The sequence below is a fragment of the Musca autumnalis genome, unplaced genomic scaffold (assembly GCF_047663935.1).
Source record: "Musca autumnalis isolate F117 unplaced genomic scaffold, ASM4766393v1 scaffold_2, whole genome shotgun sequence".
NCBI classification, from domain to species: Eukaryota; Metazoa; Arthropoda; class Insecta; order Diptera; family Muscidae; genus Musca; species Musca autumnalis.
The window spans coordinates 195,008,993-195,025,777 of NW_027411755.1; the positions used below are offsets into that span (position 1 = coordinate 195,008,993).

General features: G+C 37.3%; 1 protein-coding gene across 1 annotated transcript; it reads right to left on the reverse strand.

The window, feature by feature from the left end:
• Positions 1-877: 877 nt before the first annotated feature.
• Positions 878-4,180, reverse strand: LOC141395058 (serine/threonine-protein kinase RIO3). Its single transcript, XM_073970451.1, has 2 exons — positions 3,142-4,180; positions 878-2,060 (listed from the first exon to the last, which is right to left on the reverse strand). The coding sequence occupies exons 1-2, from the start codon at positions 3,922-3,924 to the stop codon at positions 972-974; spliced, it is 1,872 nt and encodes a 623-aa protein (XP_073826552.1). The 5' UTR covers positions 3,925-4,180; the 3' UTR covers positions 878-971.
• Positions 4,181-16,785: the final 12,605 nt, after the last annotated feature.

The window sequence follows — 16,785 nt, forward strand, 5'->3', positions numbered from 1 at the left end:
AAGACCCCTTATAAAGTACGCGTCATTTTAATAGATTTTGAATGTATTAGACCCATTTGACCAAAGAATCGGTTGTAACTTTGTATTTTGTGTTTCCAGAGGCTAAGAAACATTTCTACCATAAAATGTTTATATAGGTCCACGTGTTTATATAGTCCCCATAATACAATATCTCCCGATTTTCGATATTTTGAACGTTTTAGCCTCATTATCACACCGATATGGCTGAAATTTGGTATTTAGTCTTCTTTAGGCGTATAAAACTTTCCCCCAGAAATTTGTAAGTATAGGTCCACGCCATCATATAGCCCCCATAGAACGGTACCTTCCGAATTTTGGTATTTTGAAGGTTGTGGCCACATTAATCCACCGAAATGGCTGAAATTTGTGGTGGAGGGTATAAAAAGTTCGGCCCGACCGAACTTAACGCTTTTCTTACTTGTTAGTTACTTAATTTTTGATGTTTGGATTCATGAACACCCGCACATCAGAAATGAAGTATCTACGTCGTGTAATAGTTAAACCAGGAGTGACAGGGTTAGATAGCCATTATACAAACCAAAATATGATTTGTTCATGTCGCTAGAATGAGAGGCAATTGATTACCAAAACTTTGTTTAGGATCAAGATCAGCTGGGACACAAAGCAGATTAATATGAAGAAAACCCTATATGGAGACAGTTATAAAAACATATTAACAAAACCTAACCAGAGCTCTAGCTCAAGAAGGTGAAGGTATATACTCCACACTAAGAGCTTTATCTTTGGATTTGAAATGAAGCAACAAGATTTTTTAAAGCTACCATTTATTACCATTGTCAAAATAATGGATGTTGCTTTCTGCACACAACAATTTATGTTAAAATAATAATAATAATTTAAATTAATGTACGTGTAATTCTTTATAGGAAGATACAATAAACGTGTTATTCTGTATATATATTATTAAGTAAACCTTATATTGTAAATAATTAAATGTTGGCAGTGTCTGTAATAGAATTGACAACAATTGGTTGTGGCAAATCGTTTTTGTTCTCTGCCAATGCGGCTTGAACCTTACATTCCATATTGACATTTTGGATAGTCTTCTCCCATGCTAAATCAAATGGATATTCCAATGGTTTAGCTTCTAGAGGACATTCATCTTGATTTGGTGCTGTGGCCAATTGTATGTTGGCACCTTTGGTATGAATTCTTTCGAGCATGGCCACATTGATCGTCTCGGCATTAAGTGAAGTAATGTGTTCGAACAATTGTTCCTTGGTATGGCAATTGGGCACACCTTTCTTTTCAAAGAAACTCACAATGTTGTTACAATCTCTCATTAGGAATTCCAAGGCGGAAGGATGTTGTGGTTCAACAGATTGGGCAACATCAATGAACCAGCATTTACCATCATGCCACAAGATGTTGTATTCACTCAGATCTGCATGTACCAATTTAGCCTCATTGTACAGTTTGTACATTGCAGTTACCACTTCGTCATAGGCAGCAATCCACTCGGCGGCACTTAAAATAGCATCTTTAAGTTTTGGAGCTGCCTTATTATTTTCACCAATAAATGACATGACCAGCACATGTTTCTTGAGCATAACAACTTCAGGGCAATTAATGCCAACAGCTTGCATACGTGTTAAATTATGCATCTCCTTCTCGGCCCACATATTAATAATGACAAAATTATTTTGTTTGCCAAATTTCACATTAAAACGTCCCTTGAAACGATAATCATCTTTAATGTAACGATCACGTTGCTTAAAATCATTCAGAGTGGTCTTGAATATTTTCACGGCACATTCTTTTGGCATAATTAGAGGATTTTCGGGATCGGGTCCAACAAAAGCTGGATCTGAGGAAGCGTGTAATATAACAGCCTCTTTACCGGTGGAAATAATACCATTAATTTGTTCCAAAATTAGATTATTAATCAACTTGTAGAGTATTAAACGTGTGCGACCATCGACACCCATCTCAGCCGTAGCCACATTATCCTTACGATCCTGCATACGGGCATTTTTCTTTTGACCTTTACGGGAGTAGGTTTTCAATTCGTTAAAAACCTAAAAAAATCATTAAAAAATAAATATTAGTTAAAGAAAGGGGTGAAATATTTAATATCGTGGATTCAAAAATATATTTAAGGATTTAAAAAACTAAACCCTTTTTTAAATAGTTTTAGAGGCCGTAGATTTGTTAAATATTTTTTAGAGGTCGTTGTTTTTTAAGGAATATTTATAGGATCGTGGATATTTTTTAAATAATATTTTAAAGGTCGTGGATTTTATAAAGAATATTTTTAGAGGTCGTAGATTTTTTAAAGAATATTTTTAGAGGTTGTGGATTTTTCAAAAAAAAAAAAAAAATATATATTTTTAGAGGCCGTAGATTTTTTAAAGAATATTTTTTGTAGCCGTGGATTTTTTAAGGATATTTTTTAGATGTTGTGAATTTTTTAAAGAATATTTTTAGAGGCTGTGGATTTTTTTAAATATTTTTAGAGGTCGTTGTTTTTTTTTTTTTTTTTGAAGAATATTTTTAGAGTTTATGGTTTTTTTAAAGGTCGTGAATTTAAAAAAATATATATATATATTTTTAGAGGTCGCAGATTTTTTTAATTTTTAGAGGTCGTGGATATTTTATAAAATATTTTTAGATGTCGTGGATATTTTATAAAATATTTTTAGAGTTCGTAAATTTTTTAAAGAATATTTTTAGAGGTGGTGAATTTTTTAAAAAATATTTTGTTCGTGTATTTTTTAAAAAAATATTTTAAAAGCTCGTGAATTTTTTGAGGAATATTTTTAGAGGTCGTGGTTTTTTTTTAAAGAATAGTTTTATAGTTGGATATTATTACAAGAGTATTTTTAGAGGCCATCGCTTTTTAAAGAGTACTTTTAAAGGTTTTTGGATTTTTTTAAGAAAAATTTTGGTTTCGTCGCTTCATGGATTTTTATAGATATATATCCATGATATATAGATATTTCTTTCATATTCTATAATTTGTTGTACGTCGCGGATATTCCAAAAATATTTTAGCAACAATCAATAAGGCCACGGATACTTTTTTAAATTTTACTACTGTAAAAGGAACATCCAAAACTTATAAACTATAATCTAATGAAAATAGGTGGTGCTACTTACCCTATTCGAGAGTTTCATATCAAAGCCAGCACCGTCACCTGTTGCAAATTCCAGCGGCAATGACATCATGCGACAGGCATTCCTCACACCACACAATTTTTCATCATGTTTGGTGATCATTTCACCATCTTTATCGAGGGCATAACCACATTTTGGTATGGCCTCCAATAAACGTTCATTTGTGTCAAAACGATCCCAATCACGTTTTTCACGATGCACCTCATCTTCTTCGTAGTCATCACTTTCCAGATCTTCACCAACATCTCGTATATAGGGCTTCATATATTTATCCAAACATACAGTAATTTTCGATTGTTTATTTTGGGCCTTTTCAATACGTTTCAACTCTTCATTGTATTCCTTATCGAATTGAGCCTGTAGCATTTGAGCTATTACAGCATCGGATTCACAACCTTCTAATGCTGCCTTCTCCGCAGCTGCCAATTCTTCTTCTTCACTTTTGAGGAATTCCAAAACTTCGGGGGGTAAAATGAATTTGAAATCATCATCTTGATTGAGTAAATCCCACTCATCTTCTTCATCCACAGCAGCAGCATCTTCCATGGTGGCCATTTCTAGACTTTTTACCAAAGCCTCTTCAAGTTCACGTTCCTCTTGTTGTTTTCGTTTTTCTCGTTCGGTTGCTTGCTTGATGACCTTTTCCTTTTGCTGATTTTTGACAATTGCAGCAAAATTCATATCTTCAACAATGGGTTTTGGAACAGTACCCCAGCATGAAGACGACGACGTAATTGGAAGTTGTTGATTGTTTGCGTTGGCCATGTTAGTGTGTGTTTGATCTTGTTGTTTACTTACTATATATTCTAAAATTACTTGATGATCCTTTATTTATTGTACTTATAATACGGTACGACGATGCGTTGGTATAAAAATTGCGAAATATTTCTATTTCGCTTTGTTTTTTAACTTTAAGAAAACTAGTTTCCAATCTTTTGTGAAATGTTTTGACAGCTTTTGTTAAATGGCATTCACTTGGTTGTGATGACACTCGTTCTTAATTTCACAATGTACTGTACCCGAAAATAATGTGTTTTGGTGAGCTTTTTTAGCCGTGTTACCTATTGGAAAAGCGTGTTTATTTTGAAGAAGTATGCGTTTACAATTTTTATTTTGTAAAAATCTACATTTAGACATAATTCCGCCCAGACTCTACCATTGAAACATTAAACAATATTTTGTGAGAGACTTTTGAACCACTAAACATGAATGAAGACTATTAGACCATTAGGCGTGGATTTTTTAAACAATATTTGTTGGGGACTATTTGACCATTAGGCGTGGATTTTTTAAACAATATTTGTGGGGGACTATTAGACCATTAGGCGTGGATTTTTTAAACAATATTTGTGGGGGACTATTAGACCATTAGACGTGGATTTTTTAAACAATATTTGTGGGGGATTAGACCATCAGGATTATTAGACCATTAGACGTGGATTTTTAAAGAATATTTTGAGAGGGACTTTTAGACCAAAAGACGTGGATTTTTAAAGAATATTTTGAGAGGGACTTTTAGACCAAAAGACGTGGATTTTTAAAGAATATTTTGAGAGGGACCTTTAGACCACAACACGTGGTTTTTTAAAGAATATTTTGAGAGGGACTTTTAGACCACAACACGTGGTTTTTTAAAGAATATTTTGAGAGGGACCTTTAGACCACAACACGTGGTTTTTTAAAGAATATTTTGAGAGGGACTTTTAGACCACAACACGTGGTTTTTTAAAGAATATTTTGAGAGGGACTTTCAGACTACAAGACGTGGATTTTTAAAGAATATTTTGAGAGGGACTTTTAAACCACAAGACGTGGATTTTTAAAGAATATTTTCAGAGGGACTTTTAGAGCAAAAGACTAGATTTTTAAGGAATATTTCGAGGGGGGCTTTTAGACCACTAGGCCTGGATTTTTAACGAATATTTGGCGAAGGTACTCTTGGTGATTCTAAATACAACTCTATAATGTTTATCGTAGGCAAATCCATACTTCCTGGCAGATGACCCAAACTACGGACTATGTCAGTCTATTCTATTCCCTCCACAAAAATTCAACACTTTCACGTTTTAATTCAGACTAGAAGAATATTTTGTGCGGATTGATTTGTTCTAGCAATTTTAAGAACATTTCTCCTTGAACTACTGGCATTGGATGTGCATACCCAGAAATAAATCCATAAATCATGTTATGTGTCCCACAATGCCAATTGAAATAAATTGTTTTCCATTTTGATTAAAATAAATTTGCGGGTGCAAGTTATATAGCGATTATATGAATGAATTATTTGGTATCCACCAATCTAATTCATTGTGTGTTCGTTTATATGCCCTGCAATGCAGGAGGAGGAAACCATGTGTCTTAATAAACAAGATCAATAAAACCAATTTAGAATTCATTTAAATATCATCTTCAGGAATTTGTTTACTAAATAGGAAAATTTAAATATTGTAAATAAAAAAATTGGTTTGGTTATGAAGATGAACAGGTATGATCGATTTGATTTAGGGCCATTCTTTTTATCGAAATTATGGTCAATACTCTGAAGTTTATATGACTTGTCTCCAACAAATGAGTGCTGAAGCAGATTTGGCCAACAAGAGTTGTCGGTGTCATATCAAATTCTTAGCAATATTAAAAAGCTTCCCATTTCCCCAGGTGATTGAAGGATGATTTTATAGAATTTGGTGTACTAATTGTCCTAGTGCAGTTCAAATTAGAAATACTTAAAAATTTGAAATTTGTTAAACTAAAATTAATGTAAATACAACCCGCCCCTACCTTAGCAATTAACCAAGAGAATTTCTTGACACAGCTAATGATTATGATTATAAAGAAGATCATCATAATGATCATCTTTTTCCAACATCATTGTTTGTAGCCACAGTTGATAATGATCCTTGATTTGAAATTCCACAATCGTTGTTTGGCGCGTTCTCTTTCGTTTGTTGTAGTAAACTATGTTCGTGGTAGCATAGAAGCTACAAAAGAAACAAGTTTTGTTATTGTAATACAATGGATACGGACATAGTCGCCAGTAGAGTTTAAAAATAGATCTTCCAACAATTTATTATGCAGTTTTAACAATTAGTTTGGTCCTAGAGACTACTACTTTGTGCGATGGTTAACAAGTGGTTCAAAGTTTTAATTAAAGTTACATACCTTTTTTAGTTGTTTTTTATTCTTTTGTGGCGCCTCACAGTTTGAAAGTGAAATTATGACTATTTGTGATTTATGGACACTTATGGTGCAAAAGTAATAATAGGAATGACTATTTTTAGACCCTTCCATAAGAGTACGTTGTATTCTTTAGTTGCTGTTAGGTGTAAATGTTATATTTAGTTTAGATCAAAGGTCAAAGCTTGACCCACCATCACGCCAATAAACTTGGATTTTTTAAAGAATGTTTTTTGACCCACCATCAGACCAATAAACGTGGATTTTTTAAAGAATATCTTTTGACCCACCATCAGACCCATAAACGGGGATTTTTTAAGGAATTTTTTTTATACCCACAATCAGACCAATAAACGTGGATTTTTTAAAGAATATTTTGACGCACCATTAGACCAATAAACGTGGATGTTTTAAAGAATATTTTTTGACCCACCATCAGACCAACAAACGTGGATTTTTTAAAGAATATTTTTTGACCCACCATCAGACCAACAAACGTGGATTTTTTAAAGAATATTTTTTGACCCACCATCAGACCAACAAACGTGGATTTTTTAAAGAATATTTTTTGACCCACCATCAGACCAACAAACGTGGATTTTTTAAAGAATATTTTTTGACCCACCATCAGACCAACAAACGTGGATTTTTTGAAGAATATTTTTTGACAAACCATCAGACCAACAAACGTGGATTTTTTAAAGAATATTTTTTGACCCACCATCAGACCAACAAACGTGGATTTTTTAAAGAATATTTTTTGACCCACCATCAGACCAACAAACGTGGATTTTTTAAAGAATATTTTTTGTCCACCATCAGACCAATAAACGTGGATTTTTTAAGGAATATTTTTTGTCCACCATCAGACCAATAAACGTGGATTTTTTAAGGAATATTTTTTGTCCACCATCAGACCAATAAACGTGGATTTTTTAAGGAATATTTTTTGTCCACCATCAGACCAATAAACGTGGATTTTTTAAGGAATATTTTTTGTCCACCATCAGACCAATAAACGTGGATTTTTTAAGGAATATTTTTTGTCCACCATCAGACCAATAAACGTGGATTTTTTAAAGAATATTTTTTGTCCACCATCAGACCAATAAACGCGGATTTTTAAGGAATATTTTTTGTCCACCATCAGACCAATAAACGTGGATTTTTTAAGGAATATTTTTTGTCCACCATAAGACCAACAAACGTGGATTTTTTAAGGAATATTTTTTGTCCACCATCAGACCAATAAACGTGGATTTTTTAAAGAATATTTTTTGTCCACCATCAGACCAATAAACGTGGATTTTTTAAGGAATATTTTTTGTCCACCATCAGACCAATAAACGTGGATTTTTTAAGGAATATTTTTTGTCCACCATAAGACCAACAAACGTGGATTTTTTAAGGAATATTTTTTGTCCACCATCAGACCAATAAACGTGGATTTTTTAAGGAATATTTTTTGTCCACCATCAGACCAATAAACGTGGATTTTTTAAGGAATATTTTTTGTCCACCATCAGACCAATAAACGTGGATTTTTTAAGGAATATTTTTTGACCCACCATCAGACCAATAAACGTGGATTTTTTAAAGTATATTTTTTGACCCACCATCAGACCAATAAACGTGGATTTTTTAAAGTATATTTTTTGACCCACCATCAGACCAATAAACGTGGATTTTTTAAAGTATATTTTTTGACCCACCATCAGACCAATAAACGTGGATTTTTTAAAGTATATTTTTTGACCCACCATCAGACCAATAAACGTGGATTTTTTAAAGTATATTTTTTGACCCACCATCAGACCAATATTTTTTGAGGTACAACTAGACCTCTAAACGTGGATTTTTTAAAGAATATTTTTTAAGGGACCAACAGACCTCTAAACGTGGATTTTTTTAAGAATATTTTTTGAGGGACCAATAGACCTCTAAACGTGGATTTTTTAAAGAATATTTTTTGAGGGACCAATAGACCTCTAAACGTGGATTTTTTAAAAGAATATTTTTTGAGGGACCAATAGACCTCTAAACGTGGATTTTTTAAAAGAATATTTTTTGAGGGACCAATAGACCTCTAAACGTGGATTTTTTAAAGAATATTTTTTGAGGGACCAATTGATAGAAAAACTACAATGCCGCAATAGGCTCTCCATGTGTACAAGCCGTTGTTACGATGGCTGCGCATCCTTAAACCTCACCTAACCTAATAAAAAATAATAAAATTTTACGATTAAAAAAGGCATTCATTTAACAAACAAGAATCGATCGATGCAATCTTAAGGCACACAAAACTGCATAAAGCCAACTGCATATCTGCCGTGTCTAAGGAACACATTTTATTTTTAGAATCAAATAGGCTAAGAGTCCAACATTCGCAACAATAAGAAGACGGACAATAAATACCATGGCGTTATATCAGACCATCATCTTGAGAAAGCAAACACATTTTTGTTACAACAATAACAACAACCAGAAATCTAGTATGTGGTACATGCAACAACATTTGATTCCTTGCTGCTACACAGCCTGGTGCTACATGCCACCAATGAAAAAAAGGAGGCTCGCCTATGATTTGAAAATAACTAAAACCGGATTTTGAAGCAACAATATGCATTGTGTTGTGGAGGCCCAAACTTAATTATGATCTTCAATTAATGTTCATTATAATAATAGTTGGCCATAAACCAATAAAATTAACTTTAGAAGAACTTTGCTATGCCGCAGTGCCTGTCTTGGTTAATATTTCTTTGCTCTCTGCAGGGAAGAAAAATATGTAAATTACCCAACTACATACCAAATGAATATTGAGGCAGAGACATCGAATATTTGGAATTTTTAGTTGAAAATAAAATAAAAATTAATAGTTTTTATTGGGATATAATTCATTTAAATTAAAAGTGTGGAGTATATCGGTTCACTTTTTTGGGTTCACCTCTGCCACGGAAGTTCAAAAATGTTTCATAAGGTGTAGTCAATTTTACGCAAGGTAGTCCTTGTGGTCCTCAGTACAATTATGTATTTTTGTCATGGGCATGTCCAGATTATTACACAAAAGATCTAAAATAAACCCAGTCGGCACCAACAAAAATTACTGATGAGCACGCACTCCCACGGCCACGGGTTCATCAATACCAGATTGACCAGAAACCACACAGCACCAGTGTTCTGGCCAGCGGCTGCCACCTCCGTGTACATATATTTGCATTTGAATGCCTGCTCAGGATTCTTTTGGTCCATGCTGGGACGGAGGAAAACCCAGTACCAATTTATTTCTGATCAGTTTGTCACATCCGCATCCACCACACTCAAACATTGGAGAGATGCCGGTAGTGAATGCATCTCAAGGGTTGCTCTGAACTCGTCCTTGTGAGGGACTACTACAGGGACTATGTTGCAGCATGCTGCGTGAACACAGCCTCCAGTGAGTAGTCTTGGCCATTAGAATACGAGACTCCTCCGCAGTCCCGCAACAGCAGCCGCACACGCAGCACCTAACATCAGTGGTTGCTGTTCCAATCCCTTAAAATGCATTTTTTGCAATTTAATTGCAATGGACTCCGAGGTAAGATTAAGGAAATAGCGGCGGTGCAGGATACCAAGCTCAACAACAATTGCAGCTTACAGCGTTTTGATAGTTACAACGTACTGAGGAAGGATCGTACCAGAAGTGGAGGTGGGGGATTAGCTTTCTTATTGCACCAGCCTGTTCAATACAGACCTATCTCGCTTGAGCCTATAATAATCCGTACATGGAATGTATGGGGGAAGCAGTCAGGTGTGGAACTGCCGAGGTAGAGTTGCTAAACATATAAATCCTGCCGATAAGTAGCTGTACTCCAGGTTATAGGCCCACCCCCAAACGACTGGTCTTAATAATAATTGTTCCACAAACATCCCAGAAGGGACTTCTCTCATATCAATGAGTGCACCCCGATTCAATGATATGGGACATACAGTTTATCGCCGAGTCCGAACGGCGTGTCTCAAAACACCACTTGTAGAGAAGTTTTACACGGCTGAAATACTCAGGAAATGTCGCCAACATTACTGAGGGGACCGACTGGTCTTAGAGGACTTTAATATCCATCACGAGTTGCGGCATTTGGTCCTCGGGAATGACCACAGGCGTGTAGTGCTGGCTGAGCAGACTGATAGCTCTACGTTTTCCACGGCCAATGCGGACCAAATTTAGCGGAAGGTTTTACAGTTCTCCAGATAAAACCATCGCGTCACCTGGTGTGACAACCTCGTTTCTCTTGGGTCAGACCATTTCCCCATAATTTTCACCATCAGCCGATCGGCCAATTTCATCACTTCTGAATGCCGCACTTTAATCAATCGTGGGAATGCTTGATTTCAGAGAGTTCACTAATTACCACTTCCCAAATCTGCCTAACCCTTCTGATGTTCGGGTATCAAAGTGTTCCGAGACATCATCACTGATGCAGCCGCTCGTCATATACCTGCTGATCAAATACCCGAAGTGAGAACAAACTTCCGAGCAGAGGCGACGGGGCTAGCAAATGAGCGTGATAAGCTTCATCGTTTCAACCCCAGAGTCAATGAGCTGACACTGGAAGTCATTAAGTTGGTCGATGAGCATAAACGGAACAAGTGGTTAAATCATCTGAGCCGCAATAAGTGAATTGTGGGCAACGGATAAGTCACTCTTGAACCCTGGAAAGAAGGTAGATAGGACGTCAGTCACGTTTGGCAACGTTAGGCTGACTGATCGACAAGATGCACACGCAAATTTTAATTGATATATTGTCGAACATCCTGGGTGTGACAGAACGAAGAGAAGAGCACTACGTCGCATTAGATATCTTCCTGCCGACGATGAACCACCACAATTTACAAAGGATGATGTTGCAAATATCATCAGGAACACTAAATCATCCAATGCGTTGGGCCTTGATCTCCATGGTAATGCTGAAACAGCTAGATGTGCCGGGATTCATGTATCTCACGAACATTCTCAATCTGTCGCTAGCCACCCATATCGTTCCCGAAGTCTGGAAAATGGGCAGGTTGATCCCGCTTCTGATGCCAGACAAAGATGCGAACAAAGGTGAACCGTACCGGCCGAGTTCGCTTTGTTGCCCTTAGCAAAGACCTTTGAGGCTTTAGTCCTCCTCAACATCAGAAATATCTATGCAATTGGCGATCATCAGCATGGGTTCCGTAAGCAGCAAAGAACTGCAAAAGCGCTGCGCGCCATCTCCACATATATTAGTAGAGGACTCCACCAAAACTAGCCGTGTGGACGCCAGTAAGTGGAATTCAGGGACAAAAAGTTGAAGCCCCGTAGAATGAAACTGGGTGTTTCTCAAGCAGGAGTGATATCTCCGGATCTGCTTAACCTCTACCCCCACAGACGGCATTGAGATCGTAAAGAATGCGGATGATTGTACGATCGTGACGTGAGGCACCTTCCCTGATGTTATTTGTGAAAGGCTGAATTTTATTTGCCTGATCTAACCCCATCCACATCTAAGACCACTTCTGTTCAACACATGGACAGCAGAGGTGAGAGAGTTGAATATCATGACGACATTGACATCGTAAAGTATGCGATCTTGGCGTCACGCACCTTCCCTGATGTCATTTCTGAAAGGCTGACATTTTATTTGACTGATCAAACCCTTTACTAAATCTAAGACCACTCTGTTCACCACATGGACGGCAGAGGTGAGAAGAGATTTGAATATCATGGTCGATGGTAGCAGAATTCTGACCACAAACTATACCAAAATTTTGGGGGTCACATTTGACAGCATGTTCATGTCGCCCGCGCAGGCCGTAGCTATCTGCGACAAGCGGAGATGTAGAAACAATGTTCTCAAGTCCCTAGCCGGAGCACTTTGTGGAGTGCAGATAAAGAAACCTTGGTGAACACATATAGGGTGATAGGTCGGTCTGTGGTAAGCTATAAGTGCTACGCGATGGGAAAATATTCAAACCTCTCAGAATGCTGCTCTGACAACAGCAACAGGGTGCCTCCTCATGTCTTTAGTGGACCATCAACATGAAGAGACAAAGATTCTTCCAGTACCACAACACAATGGCATGCTTTGTTGCAAGTACGGCAACACTTGCTCGGGTGTTACCTTGAGAGCCATCCTATGTCAGGAGGGATCGTTTTGTTCTAGAGAGCGGCACAACAATATTAGAGAGAACCCTTAGAGCAGCAAGCCTATCAAGCAGGTTTGGATGCAGTCGCAGATGTCATAAACAACTATCGTGTGAATGCGGTCCTCGGACTCGGTTAGGTTAGGTTTGGGGATGTGTATCCAATATATATATATATATTGATTACGCCACTCGGAGACCTTTCAGTCCATTGTGATCATCCATAAAGTAGAAGAAGTTCAGATGTACCTGAAAAGACAAAAGAAAAGAAAACGAAAGAAAAGAAAATAAGGAAAAGGAGAGTGGGTTGGGAAAGTAATATTAAATGATAAAATAATAATAAAAATAATAAAAGGATTATTAAAAAGAAAAATGAAAATGTAATAAAGAAATTAAGGGTGGTTTATTTGGTGGTGGTAGCTACGCTTATGAGTTGCGCCGTCCCAGCCAATTCAAATTTTTGATGATGCTATATATAATTGTCGGTTCCATGTTTGAGTAGAAGGTTAGGCTTGGAGGAAATCATACTCCTGTTAAACTGTGTCGTTTTCGAGTTAGCATCGGGCAACGACATAGAATATGCTCAATAGTCTCCGTTTCCTCCTCATCCTCACAGAGCCTGCAATAATCCACGCCATCAGAGTGAAGTTGTTCTGTTCGCTGATAGAGTCGGCAAAATGGCCCTTGACACGTTACACCTTGATTTATTATGCCATAGTTCCTTGGCTCGTTCTTCAAAGAACGTCTCCAGTCTCCGAAAAATGTTACAAATGGGTTTTTTTGATTGAGTCAGTGATTGCTGGACTTTTTGATTGGGATCCGTGTCTTGCCAGTTCATCTGCCTTCTCGTTTTCCATAACGTCACAGTGTCCCGGTGCCCAGCAGAGTCAGACAGCGTTTGTGAGGTTTACCAAAGCAGTTCTACACCGGCTGAGTCGGCTGACTATCAACGAAGATAGTCACCGGTTCAAAGATTTTTGCATCCTGGCTTTTTATCAACTCTGCAGCCATTCTGATCGCGTAGATTTCGGCTTTGAAAACACTACAGTCGCTGTTCAATCTATATGAATATTCGAGACAAAGCTTTTCGCAGTAGACGCCAGCTCCGGTACCTTCTTCCATCTTGGAACCGTCTGTGTAGAAAGCCAGACCGTTCAGAGGAGGGTTACTACGGATCCAGTCATCTCTACTAGGGATAACGTAAATATCCTCAAATCTTTGGACTAGTGATAAGTAGTCGCTAACTTTCCCCTGCAGATTTAAGCTAAGGTTTGGTCCTAGCTCCCGAAGAATGCATGCATGTCCATAGGTGCTGTGACGCCAACGATTCAATTCATGTAGCCTTGGGGCACTACGTGCTGCTTGACTTTTGATGCTGAGTCTCATGGGCAGGAGGTTCAACATCGCATTTAGAGCTGCTTGTGGTGTACTTCTGAAAGCTCCAGTGATCAGGATCGAGGCTGCCCTCTGCACATTGTCAATGTTGCCGGAGTTTGATTTATGTCGAAGCGCGTGCCACCAGACAAGGCATCCGTAGGATAAGATGGGTCTCAAAACAGTGTTATACAGCCAGTGTATAATAGCTGGATTTAATCCCCAGCTTTTCCCAATCGAATTCTTACATGAATATAGTGCAATCATACCTCTCTTCGTCCGTTCCTCTTCCATTTCAATTGTGAATCCAGGATTGTACATAGGTCCTCGGACTATATACCCCATCTATCGCAGCTGAAAAACGTCAACTTCCACGATAAACGAGAGTAATTTTTGGCTCAATAAAGTTCAAGATGGTGCAGCCGTCAAAATTCTTATAAGGTAAGAATTCATAACACCGTGTGAAACATCTACCCAGCACGCAGCACAAACCCGCACGACACACTGCACCTTTTCAACTGCTCTGCTAAATCTACTCAAGTAACTTCTAATATACATATATACTAGCAAGGCCGGAGATTGAGAACGATGATGTTGATTGATGTGAGTTTTTTTTACGGATAATTCCTGTGGTACTGTATACAATGATATAATCAAAACTACGGTACCGTATATGTGGTACCGTATACAATGATATAATATTCTTCGTGGGCAAGTCCACACATCCTGACGGATCTAAGAAATCCTACGGTGACCATCTAAAATGGCTGGTGGGTCACTAGAAGCATATATCAAGTTTTAAGATTGACTATGGGTCAGACCCACGCTTTTGGAACAAAATCCAATTAAAGGACACTTTTCGGGTCGTTTTGAAATTTTAACAGCGGATAGTCCTTGTGACCCGGATAATAATAGTATATTTTTTAAAGGGGAATCTAATACTCCCCGAAACATTTGACCTCTTAAAATTTATAATCTTGAAAAAATTCCTTGATCGCTATAGTCATGATCGACTGTACGCTCTATATGTAAATTGATCCCAATAATTTCTATTAATTTTCAGTAAATAAGAGTTGATTGTTTTTTTTTATGTGTCATCGTCTTGTTGTTGTGATTTTTTGTTTCTGATTCAAAGCAATTTTATGCGTGAAAAGCTGACGTCTAAACCAACACAGACACAGATATTTGTTTGAGCATTTATTAATTTATTTGAACATTGTTTGGAGGCCAACACTAAACGAGCCCCCCAAAAAATATGGCACACACAGATTCGAATAAATACATACATATGTACATACATACATATGTACGTATATAGTTACATACACTCAACAATTTACTCGATCGTTCGCACATAAACTCTGGCATACATTTCATAGGTAATATCGAGACAGGGTTGCCAATTTTTTCGTAAGAAATTAATTTGTGATGCCATTACATCCGAGTTTAACAGCGAAGATATATTTTTAATATTTTGAAATAGTGGACACTTTCTATATTACCAACTATAGGAAGTGGTCCTTACATGATATCAGACCTGCCTAGACTTAAGTTAATTTATGTCTGATGGCAACACTCCACGGAGTCACCACAATATTCTGGTTGTTACTTCAATCTACTGGCAACTGCTACCAATTTCGAAACGATGGACAGCGCCACATGATCATTAAGACAGCATCATCATCTCTGTTTTTTAGAGCCAAATGATCGTTTGGAGCTCAATAAGGAATGCTTAAAAATAGTTGAAAAATACACGTTACTGAATAACGATGTGTGGTCATTATTTTGCTACCAACATGCATCTATTTTTATTGACAAATACCAAAGATGTAAATACATATATTAAGATGGGAAAAGTCAATTGTGGCCAAACTACCAATAGATGGAGTTAAGCTCCGTTGTTACAAATATCATAACAACATTCTGTTAAAAGAAAACTGTTTTTCTCTGAAACGCATTGGAATATTGACACCAATTCAAACTTATTTTTAGGATTTTATCTTCATTTTCGCCCGAATTAGCTGTCATTTGGTATTTCCAATGATACAGACATTACTTACTTAATTTGCTGGCCCATTACAGAACATTTGTTCCATAGACCGAACTAAGAAAAGATCTCCAATCCTCTCTGTTTTTCGCTTCGCTTTCTTGAATACCGCGCCGCGCCTTGTCATCTCTTCATCCACTTGTTTGAGCCATCTATTCTTTGGCCTGTCAATTCTGAGTGCACCGACATGTGGCTCGTATTTATACACATTTTTTTCGGGTTCATCATCGCTCGTTATTATTATAATATATTGATGTCGATGTATAGCAGATACAGCTCGTGGTTCATACGACGTCGATATTCACCGTCAACGCAGATTGGTCCGTAGATCTTTCGAAGAAATTTTCTCTCAAACACGCCAAGCACTGCCTTATCTGCTTGCGCTAGTACCCAGGCTTCGGAACCATACATCAGCACGGGTAGTATCAGTCGTTTGTAAAGCGTTATTTTTGTTTGACGAGTTGTGGCTTTGTTTTTAAATTGCTTACTTAGACCATAGTAGCATCTGTTGGCCAATACAATTCTTCTTCTTATTTCACAACTGATGTTGTTTGTTGTGTTTATGGCCGTGCCGAGGTAGACGAAGTCTTTAACTACCTCAAAATTGTAGGTACCAACTTCCACAGTTGGTCCGAGCTCTATGGACGCTTTGCCGTCGACACCATCAATTTGGTCTTCTCGCCGTTTACCGCCAGACCACTTAAGCAGATTCTCCTTCGACTTTCATAAAGGTATCGGTAACTTCTTTAAACTGATCGTCCCATGATGTCTATATCATCAGCATAAGCAAGTAACATGTGTAGATTGTGCCACTTCTTTTGACGTTTGCCTCTCGAATAACCTTTTCCAGCAGGATGTTGAAGAGATCACACGAGAGTCTGTCTCCT